The sequence below is a fragment of the Embiotoca jacksoni genome, unplaced genomic scaffold (genome assembly GCF_022577435.1).
Source record: "Embiotoca jacksoni isolate LCO1_2020_lvr unplaced genomic scaffold, fEmbJac1.0.p SCAF_6, whole genome shotgun sequence".
Lineage (NCBI taxonomy): Eukaryota > Metazoa > Chordata > Actinopteri > Embiotocidae > Embiotoca > Embiotoca jacksoni.
In genome coordinates this window covers 7,693,659-7,708,776 of record NW_027185414.1, presented here as the reverse complement: position 1 = coordinate 7,708,776, position 15,118 = coordinate 7,693,659, and the positions used below count along the sequence as shown (strand labels likewise).

Genomic DNA, 15,118 nt, shown 5'->3' with positions numbered 1-15,118 from the left:
GTTAATTTGAATTACCTTACAGCTCCCATCACTGGGAGTGTAATCGGGTCAGGTTTCCATTTCTGCATTTGCATGAGTACGATTCTCTTTCATTGTTTGGGTGCTGAGCTCTGGCAGCCCAGTGGCTGTGCTAACTGAACACAGAGTATGACAACAACAAGCAATTAGCTCGACAGCCTCCTGTTAGCTCTGCCACTGGCTGCCGCTGCTGTGTGCTGTGCTGGAGTGAGCCAAGGATGGTACTGTACTCGGCTAACTGCTGTGGCGCAGTCATTACTGTACATGCATTGATGTTGGCTGCATTTCCCTGTCTCTCCTAGCCACAAAGAGTGCGAACAAAAAATAAGATATTGTGAGTAACCAGCGGGGTCAGGGGTCACAGCGGGTCGCTGCTGCTTCCTCAGGAGCGTTTTCGATCACAGAAACAACATCCGCTCACAGACAAGCCTCTCCTAGGCTGCAAGTGACAACAGCTGTGCAGCGCTGGGTGACTAACATCGTGGAGAGGTTTCACCGAGGATGATCCATCATCTGACTCCTCACTCAGGATGCAGCTGCGAGCTACAGACACAATGTTACTTGCGCTGGGATGACAGTGTTGTCATGTGCCGTCCTCGCGTGTCTTATTTTTTTTATTTTTTTTTCCCCTGCCACGAACGCTGTTCTCACGATAGGATGCGTGTTTGGCTAAGGCCACCGAGTGACATCATCTCTACCGATATGAGCACTTGATGGAATTACACCCAGTGATCCCACGGAGGGACCTGGATCACCTTAGCCCAGATGTCCGCTGCTGCTTGTTTTAATTACACAAGAGTGTAGCTTTTATGTTTGTGTGGCCAGCAGAAGCAAAACATGGCTGCTTATGAATCAAAGGCGATCAAGTTGACCTTTAATTAGTTAACCTGATAATTACTGTTGCCCTATACTGGTCCAAAAACAAAAAAAAGAACAAGGCTGTGCATTCACTACACTATCAAGTCCACTCTATATATTCATTAGCACAAATAAAAGATAGATTTTGTCTGTGCTATTTTGAAATGCACCTGGGACTCTTTTTGAAGCCACCTATATTTCTAATATAACACTTAATTAAATAAGCATGTCGTTTCCGTATCATCATACAAGGTTACATGCACAGACTATAGTATCAAACTAGACTTCAACTAATTCACTTATTGCTCCAGTTAGCAGAGAGAAAGTGAATCATTGTGTGAGCTACAATAGCCCATTACCCGTGAGTTAAAGAGCTCCATCAGTCCCCGACACCTCCTCCTCCCCCCTCCTTCCCGCCCCGGTGAGGGGGAGCGAGTTAGGCAGAGGATGCCACACAGCCGGTAATGAGCAGGCCGCGGGCCCATTTGTGCTGGGAGAGAATAGGTCCCTAATGAACCACTGAAGACACTTAGGTCCACTGAGTCAAGACTGAAATGTGCCACTGATGGCCGATAGGAGGTTGTGTCAGCTCAACCAGGGAGCAAAGGATATGGGGGGGAGGGGGGGGGGGGGGTGTAGCGCTTTTTAAATGGTGGCGTTTTGCACGATAAAAGGTCTTTCTGAACTTTGTGGGTTTGGAAAAGTATGACGAGGTCATGTCTTAACATCATGCTTTCGGCACAAAGTGCAAATCTGACTTCCTTCTTCATCTTCAGGCTATACGTTCGTACAAAAGTTATATCGCCCACTATGAGATTTTAATTTACACAATGTGTCAGCCGCACACCTATTGGGAAAAGACTGTCATTAAAATATGCGCACTGTTGCTCCCTCTACTGACATGCTCCACTCCCTTCTTTTATTCACTGTGTCATGAAATGCTATCAAGCCCACCCAGGCTATTTGTTTCGTTTTTTTTATGATGACACAAGTTTTCCTTTGAGCACCATTTCTACTGAAGTAAAACTTTTGAGTGCGCGAGTTATGAATTCTCAGTTGCAACATCAACCACCAGCACCGCCGCAGCCACGCTACTTCCCAGCATTATAAATATAAAGAGGATGACTTCCTCACCACACTCCCTGAGTCACAGCAGAAAAACTGCACTTCTAGCATTTTTCACCGAGGAGCCTCACCCTCACCCCGAGCGCTCGCTGCTCCTCACCTGTCTGGAAAAAGGTCAAAGCTCTTCTGTTTTACAAGCTGAAATGTAAAGAAAATAGACGGGGGGAAAAAAACACACTCCCATATCACAGCCGTAACCCTGTAACAACTAAACTCAAAATGTCCCTTTACTCCCTCAGGCAGGGCGTCTGTATAAACAAGAATATGCTCTCTGTCAACTCGTCTCGATAAATGAGAGTTTAAAGAGGGAGGGTTTATAACATCCCCAACTATCTGCACATTACTTTTGGGAGTAGCCTCATTTGAACTGTTGTTTTGCCCAGTGAAGCCTTTGAAGGCAGAAGACTAATAGGCCCTGCAGGGTGTATTGTTTAACAGGCAGTGGCATTTCCCACCGCGGTGACTCGGATCTAATGGCAGGGCACGGGCAGGGGCGACACCCACCCATCGCTTGGACGGCCAGCACCGCGGGCAGCAGGAGGGAGAGCATCGTCTTCCGGCGTCGATTCGAACCGCAGGTTAACTTCTTCAGACACAGCGCTGCGGGTGGGGGGAAAAAAAGAAGTGAGGGGGACGAACATTTATGATAACAAGGACACAGCAACATAAGAAGATGTGAGGGTAGAAGGGCGATTAAAACAGGGAGCCACGTCTTCCACGTCTTTGAGGTTGTTTGTTCTCCCATGCGGGTGCCGTTTGACGAGACAAGCCAATATTTCATGAAGTGTAGGCCATTTGAAAGTCTTGAATTCTTTTTGTGACTTACAAACTAATCTGAAAGTGAGTCTGAAGGTGATTACTTCAGGCTTTAGTCTGGGCTGCGCAGGGCCTTTCTCTTTCTGAGGGAGTGGACCTGCCGTGACAAATGAGGACTTCCAAAGTTGACGGGAAACAGCCGAGTCATACTCTGAGCTACCCGGTGGGAAAACACCACTTCAGGAGGGAGCGGACAGCCAAAACTATCCCCTCCCCGTCTACCTCCACTCTCCAACGCATGAAACATTTATGAGATGCTTATCTCGCCTAGATTTGGTAGAGGTCGCTATTTGTATCTGGATTTGCCGAGACAAAAACTTGAATTTGTGTTTTGATTAATAGTGGAGATGGGCTTGTTTATATTCACTGATATAAAGTCGCTGTTGTACAACCACCGAATATGAATAATTGGGGAAAGCAACAGTATTACAACCGTTTACAGCTAAAAAAACAAAAAAAAAAAAAAAAAAAAACATCACTTTGCATGCAAGGTGCTTTGAACTACATCTTTATCTACATCGGTGTCCCAGCTTCATGTTCAATAGTTGCACATTTCCTACAATAAACACTCTAATAAGTCTGTATTTCCGACTGCATTACCACACTGTGTTAAGAAAAACACAAGGGTACTGGTGAATACATAATATCTATACTATTTCACTATAAATCAAGCAAGTTTAAAAACTGTCCGAGTTGTGTGTTTATCTGAAGTGAATGTAAAACAACAACAAAATACCTGGAATCTTAAACACAATCTCTGGGTAACGTTTTGAAAGGTTAAACTCAGACAGAAATAATTTGTTTTTTTAAGACAAAAAAAAATATATATATATATATTTTGTGAACTACAGTGCAGGTTAAGTTTCCCTCATGTGTTTCCCAACAAAAATAATACTGAATAAACTCAAAAACAAACAGAAAACAACAAACATAACAGGGTGTGAATCACGTTTTGTCTGTCTCCCCACATAAAAGCACCTAGCAGGTCACCGGAGGGGGATGGGGGGGGGGAGGGACTTCTGGGAACACAGAGCAGGAGGGGCAGACGGATGTTGATGTGGAGTATTTGCATTGGAATAAACGCGTTGAACGGTACTTTGGCTGAGTGTTGTTCGCTGGTGCTGACAGAAGCCCGGTGACGGCAAGATCCATGTCACACAAGGTTTTCCTTGCGTGTCTGGAAGTTCTTTGTTTTGTTTTTTTATTAATAACTATGCATCTTCACATCATTTTGTACTATTATCGTTACAAGATTTTTATTTGAAAAAAAAAAACAGTCTGCCATTAGAAAAAATAATAACGACAAAATATTGGTAAAACAAGTTTTATAGCGAATGGATTTGAACTGCAATTTTCTCATCCTGACATAATCAGCACTAAAAAAAAATGTTTTTTTTCCTGTGTTCATTTGGTTCAGGCGCTGTGAAATAACACTCGGGTGCAGCACCTAAATGTTGTAATGGTAGGGAAAACCCTGTGTAATTTAATAATATCATATAAAATACTTTGACAAATGGGAAAGTCTCAACGGTAAAGAGATATTCTGTACTGAGGTGGATAAACAGCAGAAGAACAGGAAGACAAAAGCAAAGAAAAGAAGAGAGGGAGAAAAGTTTTCTATTAGAGTGAGCAACACCTTAACACAAGTCATTTATCTTGATTCACAACAATAACTGAGTTACCTGCATGAAATTTTTCTGCACACAGAGATTGGTTTCTTTTCTGTTTTTTCGACCGCCATTTCTTTGTTTCCATGCTTTTCTACTTTTCTTGACACTGTGAGCTCACAACCTTGATGAACAACACCCAAATACCAATGTGCGGCCGGCTGCTTGGCAACACCCTGAAGCTTAACAAAAGCAATGGCACTTCATGGTTGAGTGACTAAAGGTATACCAGAAATATCTAAAAGTATAAGTTCAGCTAACTTTGTTTTTGTATGTTCTGGATATTTAAACATACATAAAGTATGAAGAGCAGCTGAAAGATCAGTTGTTTTGTTTTGGTGCTATGAATCATTTCAGTATTGTAGCTCCACCTCATGGCTTAACCAAACGTTTTTTCCATGAGGCTCTAATTATGGCTTCAGCAGAGAGGATGTGGGCAGCAGTGCAGCTTCATCACAGTTTCCAGAGAAGCCCTGCTCACCACTCGCTCTCCCGACTTACAGAAGGAGAACAGCTCAAGGCGCCGAGCACTGTACGACTCTCCCTCGATGTTTATCCCAAGAGACGGACTGTGTTACTCACCGAGTATATTCAAAAACACTAAAATTTTCCTTTAACAAAAGAACGGACAGCCACGCTCTCCAAAAGGACTAGAAACATCCCTCAATCTATTCCTAAGGGTAATGAAGTGAAGTCTGCCAACACAGAGTCTGTCTCAGCCTGTCCAGGCACCAGGAAGTACATTCCTGACACCTTCCCAGCATGTATTCTCTTTGCTTCCCCTTATTTGACTATTTACTTAAACGTCAGTGATCAAAACAAGCTGACCAAACATGCAAGTCACAATCTGAACAATCAAACAACACAATAAACTTTAACTGGAGGAGTTTTTTTTTGTTTTTTTGTTATCTATCTTGATATTACACCCCTGGATCAAAACTACTGCTCAGAATGTAAGATTGTATTGCTGTTCATAGGCCTATTTAATAACGGTGTAATTCCAAGACAGTTATCATGGAAAAGAAATGATCTCTGACAGACTGCTTGACAGGTTGAATGTCTTGAATTTCTTTCAGTGATTGGTCGTCAGCTTCTGAATCATTATCACTGGTGTATTTCATTTTGACACTTTGTTCTGGACTATTAAACTTCATACTGAGGTGACAAAAAAAGAGAACCGATTCCTGATGTCTCGCAGAACATTGAGATTTACAACGGTAAATTGCACGGTTCCTTGTACCATCGCTCTACTCTTTTGATAAATCTCTGTGCCAGTAACAGTTTGCCTTTTTTTTTTTACCCCACACTACCACTCTTGATGCCACTCTTCTACTTTACTTTTTGCGTAATGAGTCTGAATGATCCTGCGGGCTCAGATATCTCACTGGCATATGGCCGGCATCATTGCCGAGCTCCTCAAACCATTTGGAGCCATTCACGCCTTGATGTTAGGGACTTGATCGACACCGCCTCCACTGAGGAAGAACTGAAAGTGAGCCCTTCAAACCCATATAGCAGCGGGGATCTCTGGGATGACTGCACTCACTTTAGTCAAGTCATTTAATACATTGCGTAATCAAATTATACATCAGTTCACCAAACTGAGAAGAAGAACTTCATAAATGTCAAAAAAGGTTGACGACTAAGAAGCTGCATAAAAGTTGTATTTTTAATAAAACTGCTGAAAGTCCAATTTGCAGTTTTCACTCCAGGCCGTTGCATTTGTCTCATATAGCAATCCAATAATAATCCAGAGACTGCAGTACTAGATTGTATATCTTTATCTCTCAGATAATTAGCAGGCAAGGCAGCAACAGCTGTAAGTTAGAGGTGTATAGGATCACTTTAGGAGCAAATTTTGTGTCAGCATTATGTTATGGCAGCATGATATATATTGAGTACGAGGATGAAATAACTAAGAACTGCCTACTGTCGCCATCACATCCCTGGCTAAACAAAAAGGGGGTAGACCACCTTGTACACTGTGAAATTAAAAAAGAAAAGTCCCTTGTGAGATCAATAAAGTCTATCTATCTATCTATCTATCTATCTATCTATCTATCTATCTATCTATCTAAGTTCATTATCTCTGCTCTACCAGTGATCACTTCCTATAACAGTTGTCATAATGGTAATACATACGACATGCTCCGACATCCCACAGGAACACAGGCTGCCAGCAAAGCACAGCTGCATGATCATGTGATAAGGGCACTATGACGACAGCAGCTCCTGTTCCAGTGGTTCCCAACCTGCAAACTTCATTTTTTTTCTTTTTTGTGTACCGCTTTTGCTTGATCTAAATGGTTGCCGGAGATTAAATTATCCAGTACTTTGACAGAAGGAACTAAAGAATGGAGGAAACGAGAGATGGAATAAGTGTAGTTCAGTGCAGCAGGAATTTACAGTTAATTTCATCCAGAAAGAGAAAAAGAGACGAGAAGAAATAGAAGAAGAATTAGCTCTGTGTATACACACACACACACACACACACACACACACATATATATATATATATGTATGCATATATATATATGTATATATATATATATATATATATATGTGTGTGTGTGTGTGTGTGTGTGTGTGTGTGTGTGTGTGTGTATAACTTACTTTTATGTGTCCATATTGAATAATGGAAGTTGCCATTGAATGCAGTGTTACCTTTTTGTCAAATGGGGGCGTATTCCGTTTAATTCATATCCGTTATGAGATACATGTTATATCTGTGATGTTTGATCAGGCTGCTTTCAGAAGTACAAACAAACACGCAGACGTGACCAGAGAGACCGATACAAGAGCTAACGGAGGTCGTTGTGTGAAGCAGGTCGCCTGCCGCTTCTTCACGGGGTTCCTCTGCTCCGCAGCTGTTGATCGTCTTTTGGAAACCACTGAAAGTTCACCGTTATCTTTTTTTTTTTTTTTTTTTTTTTTTTTTTTCATTAGCTTGCGCGTGGCAACCTTGTCCGTTAGCTCGAGCTGTTTTTTTTTTTTTTTTTTTTTTTTTTTTTTTCTCTCTCCAATCGCCGCTGCTTAATGCTTACCATGTTAGGTGGGCGAAACTTAAAACCCACCGACCGTCCAGCGGCGGTGACTCTTTTCTCTGTCCAGCGCAGGCGAGGTTATTTTCCGCAGCAGTTCATTCCTCTCACAGCAAAAGCACTACGAGAACTGCGACCGGGACACTCGGTTTTCACGGAGAATAAAACTACCGGGGGGCTTTTCTGAGTGTCTGGGCTCGCTCCATTGATTTGGGACGTCTCCACAAAAACCACTCCTTGCTGCTTTGTCCAGCGGTGATGTCACCGGTGATTCCCCCCCCCCCCCCCCCCTTCCCCTTCCTCCTCCTCCTCCTGCCCTCCTCCGCCGCTATTAACCGTTTAGTGAACACAGTTTTGTGTTAGGGTTAGGTTAGGTTAGGTTAGGTTAGGTTAGGTTAGGTTAGGTTAGGTAGTTACTTTATTCATCCCCAAGGGGACTTTTTTTTTTTCGCTACAGCAGCATACAGGAAGCAATAAGATAATAATAGAATAATAGAAAGCAATAAACTAGCAGTAAAAAATATGAAATATAAAATGCACAGTATATATCTATATATATTATATACAAACAACCAAGAAACACAGACAACAGTGTTATTGTTGTGTGATGGATTTTGCCAGAGGTGAGCTGTTGTATAGTCTTATTGCGGTAGGCAGGAATGATCTCCTGTATCTGTCCTCTATTATTATCTAATTATTATCTAATTATTATTATTATTATCTAATATGTGTTCAAACATATGTAACCCAGACCGTTGTCAAATAACCAACATGGCTCGTCAAACACTCTGAAAACATTTTTTTTTTTTTAAATGTTGTTTTTGATAAAGCATTATCGTACATGTGTAAGATAATAAGCTGTGTGCGTTGGTTAATACGTTCATTATCTGTATTTATGTCCTTTGAATAAAATGTGACAGATGACCTTAAGTTATGGCACTGTATACAATAACGTGTTTGTTTTTTTTTATCCAATGTTTCTGGATATAAAGAAGAGGAAGACATTTTCCATATTACGTGTTTAATACAAGTTTTCTGCAAAAAAACAACAAAAAAAACAAAAAACAGGGATACAGTAAATTAATCAAAGACACCTGCACACCTTAGAGTTCACGACTAAAAAGTGAACAAAAGTGAACACAAAAAATACACTGTAACTAATATAATGAAAGAAACGTCGTTGCAATCAAGCCATTAAAAGATAGAATATATTTATATTCGGGTAAATTGTAACAGAATATAAAATATAGCCTACATAATATTAATATAGTTCATCAAGACGAGATCACAGCGAAGAACTCCGAGCAGTAAAAACGCTCCTTTGTTTGGTCAGCGTCCGTAAACGTTACGCACACCACGTGACATAAACCAGGAAGTGGAGCGAGTGTCAACAATAAAAAAAAAGGTGAGTGTGCAGTTATTTTAGAGACACCTCCGTGGTCGTAGCCTTATCTTTTAATACGTATGTTTTATGAGTTGGAGTATGTTCAAAACCTGCCGTATTACAACAGACGCACTCGTTTAATGTAGCATGTCGTTGTGCTTTTTTTTTTTGTCTTTTTTTTTTTAGTAAACGCAGAGCAGCTAACCAATTAGCACCATTGCTAACGCAGCAATTGATTCCCCCCAAAAAAACAAAACCCAACGACATAAATGACGCCGCTTTTGCCCGTGCCACCACGTTGAGGCTGTTGTGTGTCGCGTCACCAGGATCAAGATGAGCTCTTCGGAGTGGCACCTTTCCCTGAAGCTGGCGGATCAGCCCAAGTCCACCTTCCACTTCCCGGAGATGATGCCGGGGGACGTCCCGCCCGGAGGGTACCGAGTCGCGACTTTAAAGCAGCTCGTCGCGGCTCAGCTCCCGGACTCCATCCCAGACCCCGAGCTGATAGGTGTGTACAGGAGCCGGAGGGACGTGGTTGTGTGTTTGTGCGCACCTCGTTGTTCTGTGAGGTTAAAAAGGCTGTGTGTGTGTTAAGCTGTCCGTCAAACGTCTCTGTCCACGTGGTCACCAGAGCTGCTGCACTGCGGGCGGAAACTCAAGGACGACCTGACTCTGGACGCCTGCGGGATTCAGCCCGGGTCCACCTTACACATCCTGAAAAAGACGTGGCCAGAGCCAGAGAGCAATTCAGGTCCGTGTGCGTGTGTGTGTGTGTGTGTGTGTGTGTGCGCGTGTGTGTGTGCGCGTCATGTAAGGTATGACACTTGTTTTAAAGCTGTGCTGTCAGTGACACCGAAAGTCTCAACGTGAACGTGTGTTTTTGTTGTGTTTCCCCAGAGCCTGTAAACAGAGCGACTGCAGCCAGGGAGTTCAGGGTGTTTCACGCCGCTCTTCATTCTCTCAACTCTGCCTACAGAGACTCGGTGAGCAGAGGACGCACGCAGACAATGAGCTTCACCGAGCTGCTCGGGTATTTAGTTTGAGCCCGTTTTAATTCATTTTTGAGTCCACGTTAAGAAGCCCGGTGGTCTTTCATCCACCGGGTGTGGGATACCTTCTCTCTCTGATGATGTCATTGGGGAATATCTGAGCCTTTTGGTAAAACCCGCAGGGCAGAGGTCTAGGCTGAGGCTGAGCGCTGGATCCATAATTCCCCCCCCCCCCCATTAGAATAAGAGTCAAGACAACTTTATTGATACCGAAAAAGGGCAGTCCGTACACACAGCTTTAGAAACTCAAACAAAGTGGCTTCGGCCATATTTCGGAGGCAACGGGTCAATTTAACAACACGCGTGGCTTGATACATGGAAACAAGAAGCAGAAGATAAAAACAAGTTTAAAAAAAAAAATGGGTCAGTCTTTTAAAAGGACCACTCGGCGTTTAGTAACCTGATAGCAGAAAGAATGAAGGACTGAGAGTAGTGATGTTTTTCTCCTCTGGGAGGCGGGACATTATGACATCGACCTGAGGGCGTCACGGTGAATTCACCGGACAGAACAGGGTCTGATTGGCTGATAGTCCCTTTCACCTTCTGGCCCACCTGCACAAGCAGAGAGAAACAGTCGGAGTGACAACAGCGATGTAGGCTTAGAGACCTTTTTGCCAGTCGAACACTTTACATAATGGCAGCAGCAGCTTCTGACAAAGATGAAACAACTTTCTGGGGTCACTCTCTATGACAAGACGGGGAACTGATGGAGGGAAATTAACGCAAGTCATCGTTTAGGCAGTCAAAAAGCCTGGTTTTACTCGCTCGCTGAAGACAGTCGGTGTCAAATGCGAAGCGCTCGGCTGAAACCGATGTGCGGAGGAAACGTCGTACAGTGTTTAAGCCCTTTGTTGCGTTGCCCAGCTGCTCCTCAGGCTTTTCTCTCCTGGTTTTACATTTGGAAAATGCGTGCGGGGCTGTTTTCTTTCGTTGGTCTTGCACACACGGCCCCGTAGGCACGTGGTTTAAATGAAGAAAACCCAAACGGAAACTGAAATCACAAATCGGCCAAAAACTCACATTTTATTTATTGGCCAGACCTCCCTCCTCTAGTTCTGAATTGTTTGGTAGCACAATACAGTGCACGGCTTCGCGGCATAGACAAAATATCACCTCAAATTTCAAAATACGGATGACCAAATACTCGTACGGTGTTGTACGAATGACCGTTTGGTGCTTTCACAAAATATTTACATGAGAAATGTTTGATAAATATTCATCAGTAATGTAGACATCATGACTCGGTGGGTAAAAGCAAACAATAGATCAGCCAGAACAGTCTGATAAGTTCAGAAAATGACACCTCTTTACTGTAATGAAGCCTTTCAGACCAGGAAAAGACAACACTTATGCCACATCGTATGGGAGGCTGCGGCTCAGACGGTAGAGCGGGTCGCACACTCATCAGAAGGTCGGTGGTTCGATCCCCAGCTTCCCCCGTCCACACGCCCAAGCGTCCCCGAGCAAGACACCGAACCCTAAGTTGCGCCCGATGGTGTACCATCGGTGTGTGAATGTGCTCCTGATGGCAGCACCCTGCATGGTGATCTGTCTCATTAGTGTGTGAATGGGAAAACCATGTTAAAGCGCTTTAAGTACAGACCATTTACATCAAGATATCCAAAATCTAGACCAATATCTACTCTCATATCAGGATATGATCAACTATCAAGTTAACGCTCAGCCCTGACAGTATAGCAAATGCATTGATTGAATCCTTGTCAGTGTGTTTCACCTCTTTTCTGACTTCACCTGAACTGAAAACGGACTTTACTGCTTAATACATTCTTTGCTGTTTTGCGCGTGGCCACAGCTCTACAGAGGAGAGGATGTGGAGTCCATCTCCTCCTCAATCCTAAACGGGTCTACAGCTTCTTCTTTTTTTTTTAACGTGTCATGCCTTCCTCACAGTAAAATGCTAATCAGACCCGTCCACCACCAGGAAAAGCAATGGGACGCTCACATTTTCTAATATTCGGACACGCGTCCTCGACCGGGAGAATGTTTGGCCGGAGCGACCGGACTCCTCTCCGCAGCTCTTTGGGTGCCGTCACGCCTGCGTTCGCAGCTGTTTGCTTCAGTCGGGAACACTCCGGATGCATTTCGGGGCAGCGAGCGAGTGAACAGAAACCCCGGACGGCCGGGAGCTGGTCAAAGATGATCCTCGGCAGGAACACGGTTCGCTATTAGAGCTTGGCGGCTTTCCATGTCGGAGACCAACGAGCATGTAGACTTGAGGGATTAAGAGGAATAGACCGACGCTAATACGGGCGACTGCCACAGCTACTCCTGCAGACGCTCTACCGCATACAAGCGCTGTTACTGCTTCTTCTTCTTCTTCTTCTTCTTCTGCTACCTTTACTCTCTTTTCCCCGACTCGTTTAGGTGTATAAAATGCTGACAAACAAAGAGTCCCTGGATCAGATCATCGTAGCCACACCGGGGCTCAGGTCAGACCCAGTCGCCTTAGGTAAGACCGGTGGCACGAACAGCTCAATGCCATATCGCTGCACCAAACAAACGGTAACATCTCCCTTTAAAACGTACAGGTGTGCTCCAAGATAAAGATCTCTTTGTGCAGTTCACAGACCCCAACATGCTGGACGTGTGAGTGCGGCTGTTTCCTTTTGTTATGGCACCTCATATTTGTTGCACGATGGCTGTTTCAATCCCCCCCCCCCCCCCCCTCTCTCCCCCCCTGTCTGTCTGTCTGTCTGTCTGTCTGGTAGGTTAATCAGCTCGCACCCAGCCCTCGTCAATGCCATCATCCTGGTCCTGCACTCGGTGGCAGGCAGCATGCCCGCTCAGTCCAGCGCCGGCTCCTCACGCAACGTCTCAGCCAGTTCTTACAGCGACATGCCGGGTAAGTGAGTAAGTGCGGTTCGGGAGAAAGCGGGCCCGACTCGTGGAAGCCAAAGGAGGTATCAGCAATAGATGCACGAAGCGTTTCACCGACGTCGCCGTCTAGAAGCCGCTCCCGTTTTTCCCCTTTATTTACCGTGTCACTTCACGAGCGTCCGGCTTGTTCATGCGACTTCTTTGCTCTGTTTGCCGCCAGGAGGCTTCATGTTTGAGGGCATGTCCGACGATGAGGAAGACTTCCAGTCTGTAAGTCAATCATCGAAACCAAACACAACGCGTTGGGGAAATGGCAACGTTACCGATGGCTTTAACATCACACGGGCGTTTTTCTGCACGTGTGTGACAGGGGAGCCCGGCGGGGCCCTCCAGCAGAGGCGGCATCTCGGCGGGAATACGACCGGTGTCTCTGAGCCACAGCGGAGCGACGGGCCCTCGACCGATAACGCAGAGCGAGCTGGCGACGGCTCTGGCCCTCGCCAGCACTCCCGACAGCAGCGCCGTCACGCCAACGACGGCGAGCCAGGTGAGCTGGATTTACATTTTTAAGACATGAAAGATGATTTTAAACCACCGAAGCGACTTCGAATTGAATTGAGAATAAAATGTCGCACATTAAAGGTGTTTTAAAAACACGCCGACCTGACGCAGCAGGCGGTCTGTCACTCGGCGTCATCCGGGAAGTCGTCCACGGCAACCGTTTGATCCGTGCTGCGAAACCGGCCACATCTTTTTTCCTTTTCCGTTCTACCTTTGGTTAAGGCGGACCCCTCCAGCGGCGTAGCCCCGATGCCAGCAGGGACCCCGGTCAGTAACGATCTCTTCAGCCAGGCACTGCAGCAAGCTCTGCAAGCTACCAACATGTCCGCTCTCCAGGTGAACTAACCGACTACATCCTGGAGCGGGGGGGCGGGGGGTAATAATATTTCAAATTGTAGCTGGCCTTTTTATAATGAGTGGGTATCGCCGTCTGGTGTACGCTGCAGCTGCTTGGACTGTTTCGAGTGTTTGGTTCAAGGTGTTTTTTTGTTCCGCCAGGGTCGCTGGCAGTCCCAGATGCAGCAGCTCAGGGACATGGGGATCCAGGATGAGGAGCTGATGCTGAGGGCGCTGCAGGCCACAGATGGTGACATCCAGGCTGCCCTCGAGCTCATTTTTGCTGGAGGCCCGGGACTCTGAGCCCGAAACCCGAAGGACAAAAGCCTTCCGCAGAGGAGGGAGCGGGAAGCAGCCGGTCACCCTGCTGCCCAGAGACGATAAGCAAACGATGACCTCAGACGTACAGAGTTCTTATTGTTACCACATTTACCTTCAAAACGTACCAACAGAACCATTTCAGCAGAGCTCCACAGGTCATGACAACTTGACATAACACCAACTTACCGCATTTTCTTATTAATGTGACAAAAGCTTGGAATAAATATGAACATATTTACATCCTCAACATCATCTGCGCGGATTTCATTTCACTTGTTTGTTTCCTTCTTTATTGTGCAAGAATATACGGTATAACAAAATGTAAATGAAATGTATGCCCTGATATAATCAGGATTTCTGCAGGTTTTTAAAAGTCTTAAAAAGCACAACAACAAAAAAGACATTAGATGGTATCAGAAAGTCTTCAATTTAAATTGAAATTGGCCTTGAATTTTCTTTGTATTCCTACCATTGATAGTAACATTAGGAGAGAGATACTAGGAAGTTTGAGTATTTATTTGAATTATCAAATTATTATTTTTTTTAATTGGTTGATCTATCCATTTTTCTTCCCTTTAGCCAGAAATGGAACAATTATGAGACAAAGGGCCCCCGGGCATACACAAACAAACCCCCCCCCTCCACACCTATACAGGACGCCAAGACTAAAAAGTTATTTTCAGTCCGAATGGAATTTTTTTTTTTTTTCTGGTTGTTGGTGTGAAATGTTTTTATAGGTGCTGTTAAAAGGTCTTAAAATTGAATTTAACAGAGTGTAATTCTCCGACATGGACACTAGATGGCAATGCAGTAGTTTCTATGCAGACCTGACTCTCTCTCTCTCTCTCACACACACACACACACACACACACACACACAGCTTGTTTATTTTATTTTTTTTCTTCTTCTTTTCCCAAATTTGAAATCATGTTCTTCATCTGTCCTCTGTGGAGCACCTCTTGATGAATGGTTTTTATTTGTAGTGGTGCGCTTTCATTTTTCGAAGAGGGCAACACGCTCAGACAGCCAGTAACATGAAACGGGAAGTTTTACAGACAAGGTGAGAGCTTCATGAAACGTCCACTGATGTGTTGCTGTGCTTGT

The 15,118-nt window shown here is 44.5% G+C and overlaps 2 protein-coding genes across 6 annotated transcripts in view; one reads left to right on the top strand and one right to left on the bottom strand.

The window, feature by feature from the left end:
* cd276 (CD276 molecule) overlaps window positions 1–7,785 on the bottom strand; it is a 68,755-nt gene extending 60,970 nt beyond the window's left edge. For both annotated transcript variants that reach the window (XM_069174335.1, XM_069174336.1), the window contains exons 1-2: window positions 7,529–7,785; window positions 2,506–2,601 (exon numbers count right to left, since the gene is read on the bottom strand). In XM_069174335.1, coding sequence (XP_069030436.1) covers window positions 2,506–2,551 — 46 coding nt within the window. In that variant the 5' untranslated portion in view covers window positions 2,552–2,601; window positions 7,529–7,785. The remainder of the gene's footprint in view (window positions 1–2,505; window positions 2,602–7,528) is intronic.
* A 1,109-nt stretch (window positions 7,786–8,894) lies between these two features.
* On the top strand, window positions 8,895–14,261 carry LOC138213213 (ubiquitin-like protein 7). Of its 4 annotated transcripts, none has more exons than XM_069174154.1 (11): window positions 8,895–8,930; window positions 9,096–9,417; window positions 9,505–9,660; window positions 9,807–9,892; window positions 12,344–12,428; window positions 12,508–12,565; window positions 12,688–12,821; window positions 13,017–13,066; window positions 13,167–13,343; window positions 13,580–13,693; window positions 13,856–14,261. In XM_069174154.1, exons 2-11 carry the CDS (start codon window positions 9,243–9,245, stop codon window positions 13,994–13,996), a joined length of 1,176 nt encoding a protein of 391 aa, XP_069030255.1. In that variant the 5' UTR covers window positions 8,895–8,930; window positions 9,096–9,242; the 3' UTR covers window positions 13,997–14,261. The 4 variants fall into 4 exon arrangements, with proteins under 4 accessions (XP_069030255.1, XP_069030256.1, XP_069030258.1 ...); XM_069174155.1 differs by having other exon boundaries at window positions 8,908–8,930; window positions 9,236–9,417; XM_069174156.1 differs by lacking the exon at window positions 8,895–8,930 and having other exon boundaries at window positions 9,006–9,417; window positions 9,541–9,660.
* The last annotated feature ends 857 nt before the right edge of the window (window positions 14,262–15,118 follow it).

Bases quoted from the DNA above. Each gene is read 5' to 3' on its own strand.
- LOC138213213 (XM_069174154.1), top strand. From the start codon at position 9,243: ATGAGCTCTTCGGAGTGGCACCTTTCCCTGAAGCTGGCGGATCAGCCC. The intron at 9,893-12,343 runs GTGAGCAGAGGA...CGACTCGTTTAG, and splicing joins ACTCTGCCTACAGAGACTCG to GTGTATAAAATGCTGACAAA. The intron at 12,429-12,507 runs GTAAGACCGGTG...TAAAACGTACAG, and splicing joins GTCAGACCCAGTCGCCTTAG to GTGTGCTCCAAGATAAAGAT.